Below are 16,362 nucleotides of genomic sequence, written 5' to 3'. Positions count from 1 at the left end.
GGGCCCCCGGGCAGGCCCCCTCCGAGCGGGGCAGCGGCCTTCAGGCCTCCGGAGCCGGACGCTGAAGGAGCAGCGATAGAGCGGTTGGTCCTGCAAAAACTTAACTATGTGTGCGGGACGGCTGGCTTTAATCAAGACGGGTCTTTATAATGGGGGCCTGATTAGGGTTAATTAAATAAAATAATAGTTATGAGGCAAAGAATAATTTTTTTTAGAAGTAGAATGAGTTAACCAGGACTGATAGCATGTAATTAATATAACCCCCCTTCCCTCCTGGTTTAACTATTTTTACTGTAGTTTGCTGCAGAGCACAGCGCACGTCAAGCCTTTCTGAAATTAAAAACCCTAATTGCCTCTGAAGCGTGTCAAGACAGCGGCTGCACAACGTTTTGTCGTGGCACGGTAACAGTCATGGTTCTTGAGTGCGGCGTTGGTGTGCCAACTCAGCTTTGGTTTTGTTCTTGTTCAGGCTTCGTGTGTGCAGTACCGTCTGGTGGTTCGGGATGTGAGTACCCTCCAGATCCTCCAGCTGTACACTTGCCTGGATCAGATCCAGTATATAGAATGGTCGTCTGATTCTCTGTTTGTATTGTGTGCCATGTACAAGCGAGGGATTGTTCAGGTAAGGACAAAAGCAGGGCAGAGTATGTTTCATATTGGGGATTCATGTGTGGTACAAGACCTTCTTAATGGCAAGCACTAGTTCAATGCTTTTGCTAAAATAATTGTTATTGATAATACATGGTTTGAGGATAACCCAGCATGCTATTATTTCTAAAACCATGAAAAACATCTTAGTTTGAAAAAAAACAGAATAAAAATATTTTTCAAAACAAATCAAAGCTGGAAATTATCTTACAGTTTCTTAGTTCAGAAGGAAATAAATACATGCAAACTTGTTCAATGGACTAAAACTTTTTTTTTTTTTGTGTTGGATGTTCAGAGTATTTGTCACAGGAAAAAAAAACAAACCCACCTTACTTTACAATTTGTATTAACACACAGAGGTGTGGGGCTTACTTTTGTAGTGGGATCCAGCGCCAGTCCTTCATGGCCACAGGCTTTCAGAGGTTTCCTGACCTCCCTGGTATGCAATGCAGGAACCTTTTCTCAGCTGTAGAGTATTCTCGTAAGCAGAGGTTTCGATGAGCTGTTTGTTTGGTGCACTGTCTGTTTGGTTTCCTCTCTGACCTAGGTCTGGTCCTTGGAGCAGCCGGACTGGCACTGTAAGATAGACGAGGGGTCAGCAGGATTGGTGGCTTCATGCTGGAGTCCGGATGGTCGTCACATTCTCAATACAACTGAGTTCCATGTAAGTGTGAAGTCATGATTACTCTCGACGGTGTCAGATGTTACTGTCTGCCCTTTGCCTCTTAAAATAACCTAAAGCTCTTAAAGCTGTAGTGGTGGTAAAGAATGCGGATATAGTCTTCCTATATTCATATATGTAATTCTCCTATATTCTTATATGTAATATAGGTTAATTCTGGTTTAGATGTTAGTTACTCTGTTAACGTTTTATCCTCTTGCCTCTGATGATAAGATAGAAAATGGACACTTAGCTTTGAAGGTAAAATTATGTGTTTGAGAAAAGTGTAGGGATAACTGGCATTCATTGAAGCAATTTTAGAAATCAAATGTGTTGTAGCTCAGGGAAGGCTCAGGGTTTCTAGCAAAAAAAAAAAAAAACCAAACCATAAACATGTAAGAGTGGCTATGGAATTAAAAAAATATGGTCTTAGGTTTATTGACCTATGAGATGAGATTTAGATCCAGATCCTGGAAATACTTTCATAATTGTTTGATTTTACACATAGAAGTCAGACTGCTGTTGATAGAACCACTTGCAAAATTAAAATTAAAACATCTCTAAGTGCTTATTGATCAAGAGCCATATTCTGGAATCCACACTAACACAGAATCCAAATCAGTTTGTGGATGCTGGGCACTGGGCTTGTTGGAAGGCATGTGGAAATCTGACTGTCCACCTTTATAGTCTTTGGATTAGAGCTGATGATTCATGTTATTCAGTACAATGATGAACAGTCAGAAAATAGCTAAGAACTATATGCAACTCATCTTTCTCTTTGCTGTATTTAATCTTTCAAAACTGTAGATGGGTTTTAGATGACAGGTTATTGTGTCATAACCCTTGCTAGCACTGAATTAAAATGTTACACTGTAAGATTTTTCCTTTTTTCATGCAAATCCCAATGTAAATGGAATATAGATAGGGGACTTTGTGATCTGTGTGTGCGGACTGGAGTTAGTGCAAATGCTGATACTCTCAAGGGAACCGGTAGAGAAACTTCCCTACAGCTACGGTGTAGTTCCTGACGCACACATGGTGGAATTCTCCAGCAAGGATGTTTGGTGCTGGCAAGGATTTTTAGTGCTGACTGGGTAGAGATTTTCTGGCTATAAAGCAGCCTCTTTCCATTCCCCTATGCTTTAGATAGTGGGTTACGAAAAGTAATGAGTTTAGGCCTTAGTTTTCCCAGGAATGAATCACCCTGATGGAGATTAAAATTAAAAAAAATGAGTCCAGAGTTTCAACCTGAAAAGTAAAGACATGCCTGCCACTCAGGCAGAAGTGTTGTAGTCTGAGTAACCCAAACTGAAGGCTGGTGCTATGTGCTACAAGTGAGCATCTACGAGTGAGCATGGCACGTGCGTGTGGGGGTGGACTAGCAAGAATTTATTGCCTCCCAACAGAACTTGGTTTGACCTTAGAGGATTTCATTAAGCCTCTGCCAAGTTGGCATCTGTGTTGGGATAAGTTTTCTTTCCAGCTGTAAACAGGTTGCTAAATTAGCTTTTGTCAGACAGCTGCCTGGGTTATGCCGATGTCTGAGTTGTGTTTACTCTCTCTATGCTAAATCCATAGTCTGGTGGGACAGACATGAGTAGTGCTCGAGACAGAAACTGTCAGGGACTTAATATTGGTGTATTATGTATGTTATCAAATTCAGCGATTGCTTGGAGGGCTTAAGGGTTCTCTGTCAACCAGTGCAGCTTGGCTTTGGTAGTCTGATGCTTTCAAACAGCACCAACTAATTACTCATAGTTGTAATTCTTCAGGTCAACATGTGAGCTCCACTGTAAGATCACAAATAACTTTCTTATTCCTAGAAATTTTTTAAAGCATCTGGTTCTGCTAATTTATTTCTAGCAATCTATACTTACTAATGCCTCAGAAAAATTACTCATTGGCTAACTTGCAGTCAAGTTCTGTTTGTGGTCAGCATTATAGTGAATAATGTTGTGGGTGTTTTGATGTGACTGGTGTGCAGTTCCTAACTCAAGATGAGTGCGTCAGAATTCTGACACATTTCCAAAATCCATTTTGACTCTGTTCAATCTTTTGAGATGGGCAGCAATGCTCTATATACACTTAACATTAACATAACTCTGCAAATGCGATCATTTTATTGGAGATGAGTCTGTAATAATGTGCAGGTTTTTGGATCCCAGAATTGTTACACAATGTACAGTAATATTGAATGATACAGGTATCTATCTAAATCTTTACACGGTTACTGCAATAAACAGCATGATATACAAGGCAATTAAATGGTACAGTCTTATCGGAGGAAGTATATAGAGACTATCTTTTCACTTGAGAGTGGATTGTTTTTCACAATAATGGATTACTGGCAGATGCAGAGGAATTTACCGTGCTTAATTACAAAAGTGTGTGTAGTAGCTGGTTACTTGCCCCAAAATTTTGAAAGCATCTTTGTGCTGTATGTTTGCTTAAGTGTTACACGTGGAGAGGTCATTCTGTCAGCATCTGGGATGGAAGTCCTGCTGAGATGTAGAAAAGATATAGGCTTGTTCCTTAAACTCCTGCTGTGCTGGATTAGAGGATTTCTTTCTGTTGGGGACTCTCAGCGCTGCAATCCAGACTGGCAAACTGCAAGGTGAGATACACCTTGCTAGGTTTTGCCAGGCAAAAACTAGTTTTACTGGGCAGCTGGATATATTCAAAGGTACTTCCAAACTTGCAAGGCTTTGTTGTCTTTAATTGTCTGCTTATATCTTACAGTTCCACGTAAGAAGTGGTCAGAATAGTTACAACTTGACTTTTCATCACCTTGTTGTTTATACCAAGCTAGAATACAGTTCTGTTAGGAAAAGCAGGGTTTTTTTTTTGGGGGGGGGCGTGGGGGGTGGGGAATGGCGGTACTTTTTTCTCATTTGATTAATCAAGAGCAAATCTAAATTAGTTGGAAAAACGCCTTCTGAAAGCCTGCTACGCAAAGTCTATCTGGAATCTGAAAAAGTTGGAAGACCATGTTGATTATATTGATTCATGCAGTGCACTGGAAAGCAGCTTGTTGTCCCATAGCTATCGTTTGTTACTTGTTTTGTAGTGGGTGTTTCCTCTCCTGGTGAAATCCACCCTGTTTTGTGAGGCAGTTCTGCACTCTTGCGGTGTGTAACACAGCAAGATGATTGCTAGATGATTCCACATCATCAGTTTGTCCTGTGGAAGGTGGTGTACCAGGTATCTCTCCTCTTACAGTGCCATCGTTCCACCCGAATTCATAGGCATATGGAGAGCTTAAACGAGACCTGCAGGGAAAAGATACGGAGAAAGCAAATGGATCCTCTGCTTCCTCATGACTTTCGTGTTTTGTGATGAATAGTTAGAAGATCAGCAGCATTGTTCTTAAGTGTTTCTTTTAAGAGCCATACTTATAAACTATATATATTGTACTTTCTCTAGTTCTGCGTTAGGTACTAAAGCATTAAGGAGCTTCTTTTGAACTGCAGCAGGAGGGGAAAAAAGTGTGTGTTTCTGTGTATATTGGAGCTAATCCTTAGTAACTGTAAATGGCTACATTTGTTGAAAAATGCTTTCTGTCGAGGAATGTGCTCTGAATAATCTTCTGAAATCCGGTGCTGACAGACACTGCTATGTAAGGAGGCCTTGTGACCCAGTCAAGTCTGGGACAAAAGTTGACAGTCATTTGAGATGCAAGGTTGTTTAAAAGTGTGTTTTTATCTATTGAAAATCACCAGTCTTACACCTGCCTATAGCTGTCAACATTGGGACGTAGGCCTGAACCCAGCACTGGAGACTGTTTATCACGTTACCATCTAAATACCTTTTATTTCTCAGCTGTTTTTAGGCTATTTTAAAAATGCTTCTGCTTTTGGTTTGTTTTTCCACTGCAAAACAACAGCTGAAAACTTCTCAGACACCATTATCATTAGCATTTGAGTTTGACAACTCCACTTAATCGAGTCATCTATGCTAAAGAGAAAGTACCCCTCAAAATGACCAGTGAAGAAGTGGTTGCTGCAGACTTAATTCACCACGATCTATTCTCCTGTTGTAAAAGCAATTGCCCCTTCCCCACAAAGTCTCTGAGAAAAGCAAATAAAAGCAATGCAATTAATTGTAATTTTTGAAGTGTTTGGTTTGCTTTTTTCACCCTCTCTGCATTTTATGTTTCTGTCTCTCATAATCATCTCTGCTAGCTGTGGAATAATCTTTCTCGGGCTAGTTTATGTTGGCAGCTTGGGCAAGATTGTGGGATAATGTTTCAGTTCCAATTGGGAATATGAAGGTTCTCCCTTTGACACAATTTAATTTTACACATATTGTTAATTGATGTAAGATAGGTGTGAAGTCCGTATGTTAAGCACATAATGTAACTTTCTCAGTTTATAAAAACATTTGAGTGTACACAAATAGAACAACTGAAAAGAATCCTAATTTCGGGAATCAAAATGATTTGCTTTTACGTGTTTCTAACACTAGGCCAAAACCTTCAGGTTATGTGTTGTGTGACTTGGGCAAGAGGTTGCAATGAAGTTACGGCAGCGCATATACGTGGTCTTTGACTTGCAGTAGTGTGCTTCTCTTACTAGCTTGCAGCCTTTCCAGGAGAGAGATGCTGAAGTTGAATAGAGAATCTTATTAGTTATGGGTGTGTTATGACTGATTTAGATCAAGTCCGAAGATGAAGTGCTTTGGTTATTCAAGGGTTGTAGGCATCCAGTATAATAATAGGTCTTTGGTTTTGAAAGTGTATTTTTGTGGGGGTTTTTTGGTAGGCTGGGTGTAAACATCCCATGAGTGCGTGTTGGTTGTGTTCTGTAGTCTCTCCCCAGTACTGCAATGCCATTATTGCAATTTATGCCGTACATGCTAGAAATGATGTGTTGGGGAGGTATATATAGGCACTACTCCAACAATATCGGTGTTTAATGTTACTGAAACTTTTGGTTTTGGTGAAGTGCTCAGCAGTTAAGTGCCACATGACAAGAATGAACAGGGAAACAATTATTAGTGTCTTCTCTGGGGAGTTACAAAACGACCCTTTTAGAGAAGGTTCTGTCTGAACAGCAAAGAGAGGACTGCACCCAAGGATGAAGCAGAGATGGACGCAGAAAGACTTTTCAAAATGGAGGTGTCCTTGCCTCTTCTCTTCTGCAGTGGAGTCTCAGGCAAGGCAGAGGTGACAGTGATGTGCTGTTTCTCACCTCTAGAGATTTTCCTCTTCTGATGTTCTTGAGCTTGATGTGCACAGTAAGGTTTTGCCTTGTTCTGAGGCCCTGAGCCAGCCGATGTGGTCCAGGGTAGAAGTGCGTTTGATGCACAGCAGGCCAGGTGAGTTGATTGTGAGGCCGAGTAGCAGCACAAATGTAAAATTGGATGCCTTTGTCAGGAAAAATTACGATCCAGACTTCAGCATTCAAAGCTTGCAGCTGCTAAGCTTGTATTAAGTGGCTGTAGAATGCGTGTTGTGTATGCTGCATGTTTTGGTCAAGGGAGGAACAGCAGCAAGTACATTTAACACTGCAATTAATAGGAGCAAGCAGCATATCACTATTGCAGTTGCTATAGAAGAATGTGAGTAGGCATTGTGTTGGTATTTTTAAAGTAAATCTTGTATGAAGAGCGGACTAACAATGTTGTATTTTTGTATGTTCGGAAGTGAGCAGTTGCAGTGATAAAACTTGATTAATGTTGTTCATCTAGTGGATTCCTCTAGGACCTGCTAAACTTAAAGCTGGTACTAGAGATGTCTAGTTGTAATTTCATACCTGTAAAATAAAGGAAGAGAACAATAAACACTGCATTAAATAGCGGTCCAATGCCTTTTTTTAACTTTGGATAGAAGTGGACTGGAATCTGGTCTGGTTGTGCTCTTTCCTGTAATAAATTAAAAAAAAAAAAAACTGATTTCTGTGTTGCCCTTCAAATCTCGAAGTTTTCTTCTGTGTATAAAAAGCAGTAGGGAGAACAGCTAATGCTGCTCTTTTGTTTTGGGACTCCACGTATCTCTAGAGGGAGGCAGCATTTATTAGGATTCTGTAACTTGGTTTGAACACCGTGTCAATTACTTGAATTGTGCTTTCTAGCAAAAATGATAATGTCAGCAATGAAAAAAGCCCTCCAAGTTCTGTTGCAATGCACAGTCTGTAGTGTTGCCAGGTAGAACAGATACATAGGATGCTGCCTTGGAGTCCTTTGTCACCATTGAATAGTACCAATTACTTCAGGGAGGAAAATGTGCATTGAGGAAAAACATGCAAAAAAGTGTAGCAGAAACTTCCTCCCAAGACTGCTGGTGATGCTGATGGCCTGCGTCTGATGCAGGAAGAGATGAGATGGTAGACAGTGCTGAGGTTTTACTTATATAATGAATCAGAACTGATTTTGTTCTTCGGTAGTTCTGGGAAAGGTAGCTTTATGACCATGGTGCTTTATTCCAAAATAGTTTTGCCTGCGTCGTCTTTTAGAATCTCCTACCTTGGTGCAATAAAATGTGTAGGAAAACAGAAGAAAAAAATTACACTGGAAACATTCCTCACTCCAGATATAAATGCAAAGGTTCACATGACATACTGATTAATGCACATATGTCTGGTGTGGCTGTCGTTGCTAAGGGAGAGTAAGTATTTGTTTTTAATTGAATAATCTGCAGATGGCAACGCAGAGCTTCCAGAATGCAGGCTGTGACCTTGAAGAGCAGTGGAGAGGCTTGTTTTGCAGCTGGCTGCCTTCTCTGCAGTTTTTGTGTTTTATGGATGCACAAGCCTCCAGAAATACCCCAAATGAGATGCTTAATGCCTTGCTTTGCATACTGTATTTTGGTTCTTTTCCAGTTCTTTCAGTGATTACATAATGTTGCTTTCTTGTGGGTGGCTGAGAAGGGAAGAGCAAAATGGAAATTAGCTGTCAAAGCTGAGTGTGTCTAAAAGTTGAAAAATACAGCTAAATTTTCATATTTAGTAGCCTTGTCCCAAGAGATACAGCATTCTTTAGCTGCTGTAAGGTCTCATCCATTCACAAATGCAAGAAACTTCTCATCTCTCTTCCAGAGTCTGTGATGAAACTGTGTTTTTCCAACTGAAAAGTGTCTGTGTACAATATGCTGGCCATCATGTAGCTAGATTCATGCTCTAATATCAGTAACTTTAATGTTAATGAAGAGCTTTTCTCCATATTGGTGTTCTGCATCTCAGACTCCTCTATAGTATACGGTGTGCCTGTAATGTTGATTTGGAATAAGTAACCTTGCTAACTGAAGGCAGTTGGGAGACAATTCCTTGCAGTTACTTCTTAGGGCTTTGTGTTTGAGCTACATAGAATAGCTGCAAAGTTAAATTAACCACAGAAGGTATTTTGATCTACTTTGTGTTCTTGAATTAGGTTTATGGGTTTCTATTTACTTACTTTTTTATCTACAAAAATAAACAAATACTTCCATGTCTCTTTCTCTTTGTGACAGCTGCGGATAACCGTGTGGTCCTTGTGTACAAAATCTGTGTCTTACATAAAGTATCCCAAAGCTTGTCAGCAGGGTAAGTGTCACAAGTCTAACAATGGAATGATATTTTTTAATATGGCAGAAAGGGGAAAACGAATTTGATGTGTAGTGATGAAACGTGTTTCAGAACAGGCTCTGGCACCCTCCCTGCTGAGGGGTTAGCTTGCCCTCAGGAATGCAGGTCTCACCTGCTGCAGGTGCACTAAGGTCTGCTCTGGGGTTGTCATGTTCCCACTGTGAATGAAGGATTACATCTGATCTACGTGCCTGTTCTTCAAATATGTATCTTTCTGTTGTGTTCGCCTCTGAAGGGTCCTTTAAGACATTAAATTAAGCTGGATGCATTGGTGATGAAAAACACTAATCCAAAGTGGCTTTTGTCATCTTTTACACGTGAAAAGATTTGAAAGGGAAGCTCATGTCAGGACTGTCTAGCCACATGACTGTGATTAGCAGTTTCCTGCCTGAGGCTTGTATATAGTAATATCCCATATATGACAAAGACAATTATGTATTACATATAAAATAAGAGTGGATGGGGACCACTGGAAGACAGTGGAGTACCAATGGTTGCATAACTAATTCATTTAACTAGACTAAATGAACTGTTTATTTGAAATCTGTGGTTTTTATATAACAACTGTCAGTAATCAAATGTGTTTTTTTGAAGCATGCTGAAGTTCTGCAATAACTGTGAAGCTGCATCCTTAGAAATAGTATATTCAAAGTTTAAGAATTGCCAACACAAGTAAATTAGTAAAACTATGCATTCCCTTGATTAATGTGATCTTCTGTGAAGATATTTTTCCTTCTCTTTTTACTTCTCCTTTGAATTGGGAGTAACTGCTTTTCATTGAAGAATCGTCAGCTGTTCTGTCTTGTTTTCTCTCTCTTTTTTTATTTTTAAACTTTGTCTCATTGGCAGGGATAGCTTTCACTAAGGATGGCCGCTACATGGCAGTAGCAGAAAGACGTGACTGCAAGGACTTCATTAGCATCTTTGTATGCAGCGACTGGCAGCTACTGAGGGTAAGATATGTCCTTGCCTTCCATGGCTTCTGCCTAGACTACAAGCATATGTTGCACACTACTTTAGACTCGGTCACTTTGGTAGTCTGGTTTTAGCCTTGCCAATGCATTTTCTATCCAGCATCTGGCTCCTTTATTGGCCTGCAGGCATACTTCTGTAGCAATGCTCTGTTCAGGAGGCCAATATATACTATATGTGCGTAAAGAATTTCTGATGGAATGCAAAAGTTCACCTTCAAATTCTTGCATGAGCTTATTTACAGTAAACTATGCTACATTAATAATAACGAAAGTATCAAATGCTTGATAAAGTGATCATTTGGAATGTATAATATGAATTGTCATATTTTCTGTTTAACAATGAGACTAGTTTGTGAAGGATGCACACTAGCATGTCTTAGAGGACCAGATGGATCTGAGCAATTAAAACCCATTAATAACTAGTCTGTACGTAGGTTCAGGAATTCTGAGTCTCATTAGAAGCTTATAGCAAAATTTGGGAAATACCACTAAATGCTTGTCATATTGCCAAGCTCTTCCCTAATGATCCTTAACTGGTCTTTCTGAGGCAAAGAATTAGGCTAGCTAAATTTCCTGACTGACTCAGTGTAACTACTTTTATTTTCTTATGAATTGCTGTTCATTTTAAGGTATAGCAACTTTTTGCCTTTTCTGTAAAGGGAAACCAAAGAAATGGTGAATACAGCATACTATTACAAAAGAAAATATTTCTTTTTCTATGCTAGCATGCATTTGTGGTAGCACTTAAAATGATAAAACTGAGGACTATGTTATGTCAGATGCAACAGTATTTGTTAGTATAATATTTCAAATTGTTTTGTTTTTCTCTTTTGGGGGCAGCATTTTGATACTGAAACGCAAGATCTGTTTGGGATTGAATGGGCTCCTAATGGCTGTGTTCTGGCAGTGTGGGATACATGTCTGGAGGTATGAGGAAAAAGCAGATTATTTTCTTGGAGAGTTCAAGCTGGTTTGTAGCTGCCATGTATAAAGCAGTAACTAAAATAACTAGTGTTATAATTTTTTTTCTCTTAAACATAACAAAAGCTGAACTCAAACCGTTTTAAATATTATACTTGTATTGGTAATGGATGTCCTTACAAGTGTATGTCAAATTGTTGTGTAAATCTTTAATGACAGCAAATTATCTTAGTAGCTTTCTTTCTAATTTATCTTGAAAAAAAAAATTGGTTGTAAACATTGCAGAAGCCACTATTGAAATAATGAAAGAATAATGAAAGAATTCTTCTGTGAGACTCTTCTACCATTTTACTTTACGTTGCACTGCACAATAATTTTACAGTTAAGTAAAAGTACTCATCCAAAAAGAGAGCAAGGAATATATAAATTGCTATCCTTTCTGCTCTGAGTAGGTGAACTTCTGGGTATAGAAAAGTGTCCTCCTGTGGCCATAAAGTTATGGGCAGCATGATCAAAACAAATAGCCCTGGGAATGGGCAGGGTTGTAACGTCCCTGATGAGATGGTTTGCAGATGCTGAAGGAGCACAAGTGTCTTCCATAATGGCATGTGCTGCTGATGTTGTTGAAGAGTGTTGGGCTGGATGGGCCATTGTTCAGGCCCAGTGGGGCATTTGTGCTCTTGGGGACAGTGTGGACGTGTTCTGTGAGCACCAACTGAGCCAAACTGGAAGCCTAGAGCCTCTTGTCTCAAGTCACAGATAAGAGACCGTGCCTTTTGTATTTAACGTGCTGTGTTTTAAGCAGGGAGAGTTTGGAAGGAATGGTTTTGCCTGTCTATGGCTTTTAACAATATTGTTAGTCTTCAGAATTAATCTATTTCTGTTTCAGTATAAAATATTGCTGTACTCCCTTGATGGCAGACTGCTATCCACGTATCGGGCTTATGAATGGTCCCTAGGCATAAAATCAATTGCCTGGAGTCCTAGCAGTCAATTTTTGGCAATTGGCAGCTATGATGAAAAGGTAAAAAATAGGTTTATTTTCTCTCTTTTATCTAAACCATTTGTTGAGCTTTGTCATAACAGTTTTGTCTTGCAATGCTTTCTTGAATTAGGTGCGTATCTTGAACCATGTAACTTGGAAGAAGATCACAGAGTTTGAGCATCCAGCAACCATTGTTAACACCAAGACTGTAAGTATGGATCCAAAATCCATTGAATCATTAGCAGCGCTTTGACGCTGCTATTTGTGTCTGAAAGGTGCTGGTAAATACATTTCATTCTGGACACCTTGCTTTTTCCCCTCCTAATGTGTAAATAGGGCTTGGGAAATTGCATGAAAGTTTGGGAATGTAAGAAAGATAGGAATCCTTTCAAGTTCGATGGAATGTGCAGATATGATCCTCTCAGCTTTAGCACTAATAGATTCTCAGATGACTTCTGTCATATGCCAGTGTATTTTGATGTATATGGTAGTTGCATTACCGATTTGGGTATGCAGTTGATGGCAAACTGAGAAACTTAACAGAGAGACTTATACAATTTGTCGGTAGTTGCATTACCGATTTGGGTATGCAGATGATGGCAAACTGAGAAACTTAAGAGAGACTTATACAATTTGTGACTTTAAACAGCATTGGAACTGGGTTGTGATCAGATTACATCTTGTATGTACAAGGTCATCCAGCTCACCTAAAGAGCATTTCCTGTAAACATCTGTCATTTATTTTTATCCTTGCATGCATATATATGCAAAGCCCAACCCAAGATTCTGGGTAGTTGGCAGCAGGCAGAGAGCTGCAGCTTTTGTTTTGAAAATCACAAGCTGTTCTCATCCATCAAGGTAAAAAGAACTCGCAGTGTAGTAGCGCTGTATGGCACTGCAGAGGAAGGATGAGTCTTGCATCTGGACAGATATCCTGTAAGAGTTTACATGTGTAGACTGTAAGTCTGCAATATTTACATGGCTGTGTTGATGCCTCTTAACCAGAAGCAAGGCATGATCCATTAAATGCACCTCAGCAAAACTTCTCACGACTGAAAAATGCCCTTGCTTCCAGATAGGTGTAAAATATGTAATGGAAAACAAATGGAAATAGCTCTGTTAATCTCTACTACACAGACAGGAATTGCAGTTGGTGCATTTTATCCTGGTGCTTGTGTTTGGGAATAATATGTTGTAGGCACACTATTAAAATTTTTTTGCTATTTCCTTCTGCAATGTTGCACTTTGTTTGCATTTATTTACAATAGTATTCGATTAAAGATTCTTTGTTGCAAAAATGAAATCTATGTTTCCATTGTAATGAAGATGATTTACTGTACTGCCAGATTTAGCTCTCAGGAATAACGAATGAGGTGTACTCTGGCAGACTCATTCTTTGTAGACTTCAAGGTTTGTTTATTTGTCACGGGAGTGTTTTCCTGATCATGGTTCCAAACAGCAAATGATTCACTGAGAATGCTGGATTTGGTATTTGCCTACTGAAGCCCTTTCCTCCGCTGATGAACCAGAGGATGCTGAGATGTAATTAATACACGTGAAAATGAGTTAGTGGGATGTGGATGATTTGGTAATAGCCCATGTTCAAGTTCTCCGAGGCCCTTCTGTAGAACTGTCACTTGTTTCTTTGTAGATTGTGTATAAAGAAGTGGAGAAATCCCCATCTGTTGAAACAGAGAGACTTTCTTTCCCTCCAACAAGAGCATTGGCTAGTTCTCTCTTCAGCATGCAAAGTAAATGTAAGCCAAAGTTTACTAAAATGAGACACTTGAGTTTGCCATGTGAAGTCTTTCTATAAATAAACGTTACAGGCGAGCTCTGCCTCTTTGGTATTGGAATGGATCCTCTGGATGCTCTGCTCAAGGCTCCCAAGTTAACTGAAGAGCTCCAAGGGCAGTGAGCACCCTGCTAGAGGGGATGCTGTCTGCATGGTGGTTTGAAGGCAGGTTAAAGACCAGTGGGATATTGTAGAAAAGAACTGTAATTGCTTGGGTGCTGAAATAGGAGCCAGATCTCAGTCTTGGAGTTGCTTGCAAAAGTTGTCTTAACGTTGTGTGGATTTTCTTCTGATTTGTTCAATCTATGCAATGTTACTTCATGAATTAGTTTAACTGTTGCAGATAATTGCTAGAATCACAAGAACTATTGCAATTAAGAATCTTATCATAATGTGTGGCAGTTCCAATAATTAAAAAAAAAAAAATAATCAGAAGGTGTTACAGTCTTGCTGTCTGTTTTAGGATAGTAATTAATCCCTTAGGTATGAGGTTATGTAAAAAAACAGAGCATGAAAAGGGCCATTTGGCTTTTGTCTAAGAAGCTGTAGTCGTAGCAATGCTTTAAACTTGCCTCCAGACAACAGGCTTTGAAATATTAAAGAGATGGCAGACAATGTATGATTAGTATTTTTGGTTTTTTGGTTTTTTTTTACTGTCTCATTGTTTGTGGTACTGTAAATCACCTTTGTTTTGCATTGGTGTTTGTTTGAAATACTAGTTAAAAGGTAGCAGAAAATTTGCTCTCTCCTTTTTTCCATAGTTTAATCTCAGACTTGCCTGGATTTCCAGCCTTTCTTTTTTTGTAGAAGGGCAAGAATAGTAAGCTGCTTATATGAAGATGCAGCATCTTAAAACAATTTAAGTTTTTGATTGGAACATCTTGGAGAAGAGTAAAATATGGTCCTATCACTTCAGAGATGAGGGTTTTTTTAACAGTTGGAATTTAAATATTTTATCCATTCAGGCTTGCTTAGTAAAGTACTTTCATCTCAAATTCCAGATGACATTTCCCAGGTGCCAGTTTCTTTGCAGTATATCAAGCCAGTTGCTGACAGGGCAAATCCCAAAATGGGAATTGGGATGATGGCATTCAGTCCTGATAACTGTTTCCTCGCAACCAAAAATGGTAAGTTCCTTCAGCCCTGTAAAGGGGAAACCTACTAATTGTATGTGGTGTGTTTTCATAAAAGAAATGAGGACAATAATTGGTCAGTTATTTTGCGCTATGAGACGACTTACGGCCCTATTTAAAATCAGCTCTCCATTGTGCAAACATGTAACTACAGAGGAAATTCAGCCTGCATCTTCTAGCGTACATAAAGCATTGTGAGCTGCCAGAACTGCTTATCAGTGCGTTAACTCAGTCTTGGGCTTTGTACTCAATGAAAATAGCATGCTTTTTATTTTCTTCAAATGTATGTGAGCTCACTGTATTAGAAAATGAAATACACAAATCTTTCCTCCTCCGTTTACAGCAAGTGTATCTTGAAAGGCAGAATTCTTCACAGCCTGCAGTAGGGGGGCTTTTGATTACCTCAAATAGTGAAAGTCATGGAATTAAAGTTTAATCTTTCCCTTCAGTGGTCCTGAAGGGCTGTTTAAGTCGGGATGCAAAAGCTGTGGTTCAGCTGCAAAACCCATCAACAGCATCGTAATAATTTGATAAAAGCCAGCGAAGGACTGGAAGACAAACTAAGTCACTTCTTTTATCCTTTTTGCAATATTTCCAAGGCAAAATTGAAGGCATTGCTAGGCAAAACTCTAGTGGTGTTAAACTTGTGGTATACCTACATGGTTTGTGTCGTGTTAGACCTCAATTAATGCCCATTTATTTAAAAAGAAAGTGTGATCTTTTGTATCCTTCAGGTATTTACATGATTACCTTTTCCTTCTCTGACAGATAACATTCCTAACACTGTCTGGATCTGGGACATTCAAAAGCTGAAACTGTTTGTAGTCTTAGAGCAGCTGTGTGCGATCCAATCTTTCCAGTGGGATCCACGACAACCCCGACTTGCTGTATGTACAGGAAATAGCAAACTCTACTTATGGTCCCCAGCTGGCTGTGTGTCAGTGCAGGTTCCAGTGGAAGGTAAGGCTGTCTACAGTAACTTCCACAAGCCATCATCACCTTCTTATTTACAAAATATTTTTCCACTTATAAATCAGTCTGAGCATTATCATGTAAATGGCTCAGATGTGTTCTTGCAGCTTTTTAAAAAACGGGTATTTCTATCTTCAAAAAAGAGGAGTTCATAATGAGACATAGCAAACATGATAAAATATATCAAGGACAGAGCACAGGGGCTAACAGTGATTTAATTGTTGCTTTAATCTTATGGTATGTTGTATTCTTTCTCAAGACTTATATTCACGTCAGTTCATTTACATAGAAGCTGTAGTTGTGCCGAATGCCAAGTGTTGAAATAAAGACTCTGAAATGCCTATAATGTTTTTGAGTATTCTGAAAAACAACGAAACTACTAATGGGGAAAAATGTGCATGGTAAATCTGATGTGGAAAGACAGAAGAACATACATGAACCTGAACTCTAAGTTAGCCTGCATGATGAGAAGTTTTATGGTTGGCAGTAAGTGATACAAGACAATTAGCTGGATCACATAAATGCCTTTCTGCATATTAAAAGGAAAGAAATCGCAAAGATTCAACTTTTTCCTCTCTACACAAGGAGCGGCAATATCATTGGGGTATGCAGCTCTGCACTAGTGAACAATCTTGTGGCATCTATTTGCGTTAAAATGACAAGTCTACAAAATCTATGCTTGTATATGGAGAACAAAGTAACTGTAGGTTTGGG

At 39.2% G+C, this 16,362-nt stretch overlaps 1 protein-coding gene across 1 annotated transcript in view; it reads left to right on the top strand.

Moving 5' to 3' along the window:
* Positions 1-409: 409 nt before the first annotated feature.
* WRAP73 (WD repeat containing, antisense to TP73) overlaps positions 410-16,362 on the top strand; it is a gene marked incomplete at its 5' end in the record, with an annotated part of 16,322 nt that continues 369 nt past the window's right edge. The window contains 10 exons of the mRNA XM_009580080.1: positions 410-622; positions 1,196-1,312; positions 8,754-8,826; positions 9,718-9,821; positions 10,683-10,769; positions 11,653-11,787; positions 11,879-11,956; positions 13,400-13,505; positions 14,545-14,670; positions 15,445-15,636. Of these exons, the coding sequence (XP_009578375.1) occupies positions 410-622; positions 1,196-1,312; positions 8,754-8,826; positions 9,718-9,821; positions 10,683-10,769; positions 11,653-11,787; positions 11,879-11,956; positions 13,400-13,505; positions 14,545-14,670; positions 15,445-15,636 (1,231 nt within the window). The remainder of the gene's footprint in view (positions 623-1,195; positions 1,313-8,753; positions 8,827-9,717; positions 9,822-10,682; positions 10,770-11,652; positions 11,788-11,878; positions 11,957-13,399; positions 13,506-14,544; positions 14,671-15,444; positions 15,637-16,362) is intronic.

Source organism: Fulmarus glacialis, unplaced genomic scaffold, assembly GCF_000690835.1.
Source record: "Fulmarus glacialis isolate BGI_N327 unplaced genomic scaffold, ASM69083v1 scaffold5616, whole genome shotgun sequence".
NCBI classification, from domain to species: Eukaryota; Metazoa; Chordata; class Aves; order Procellariiformes; family Procellariidae; genus Fulmarus; species Fulmarus glacialis.
This window is presented reverse-complemented; position numbering and strand designations above follow the sequence as displayed.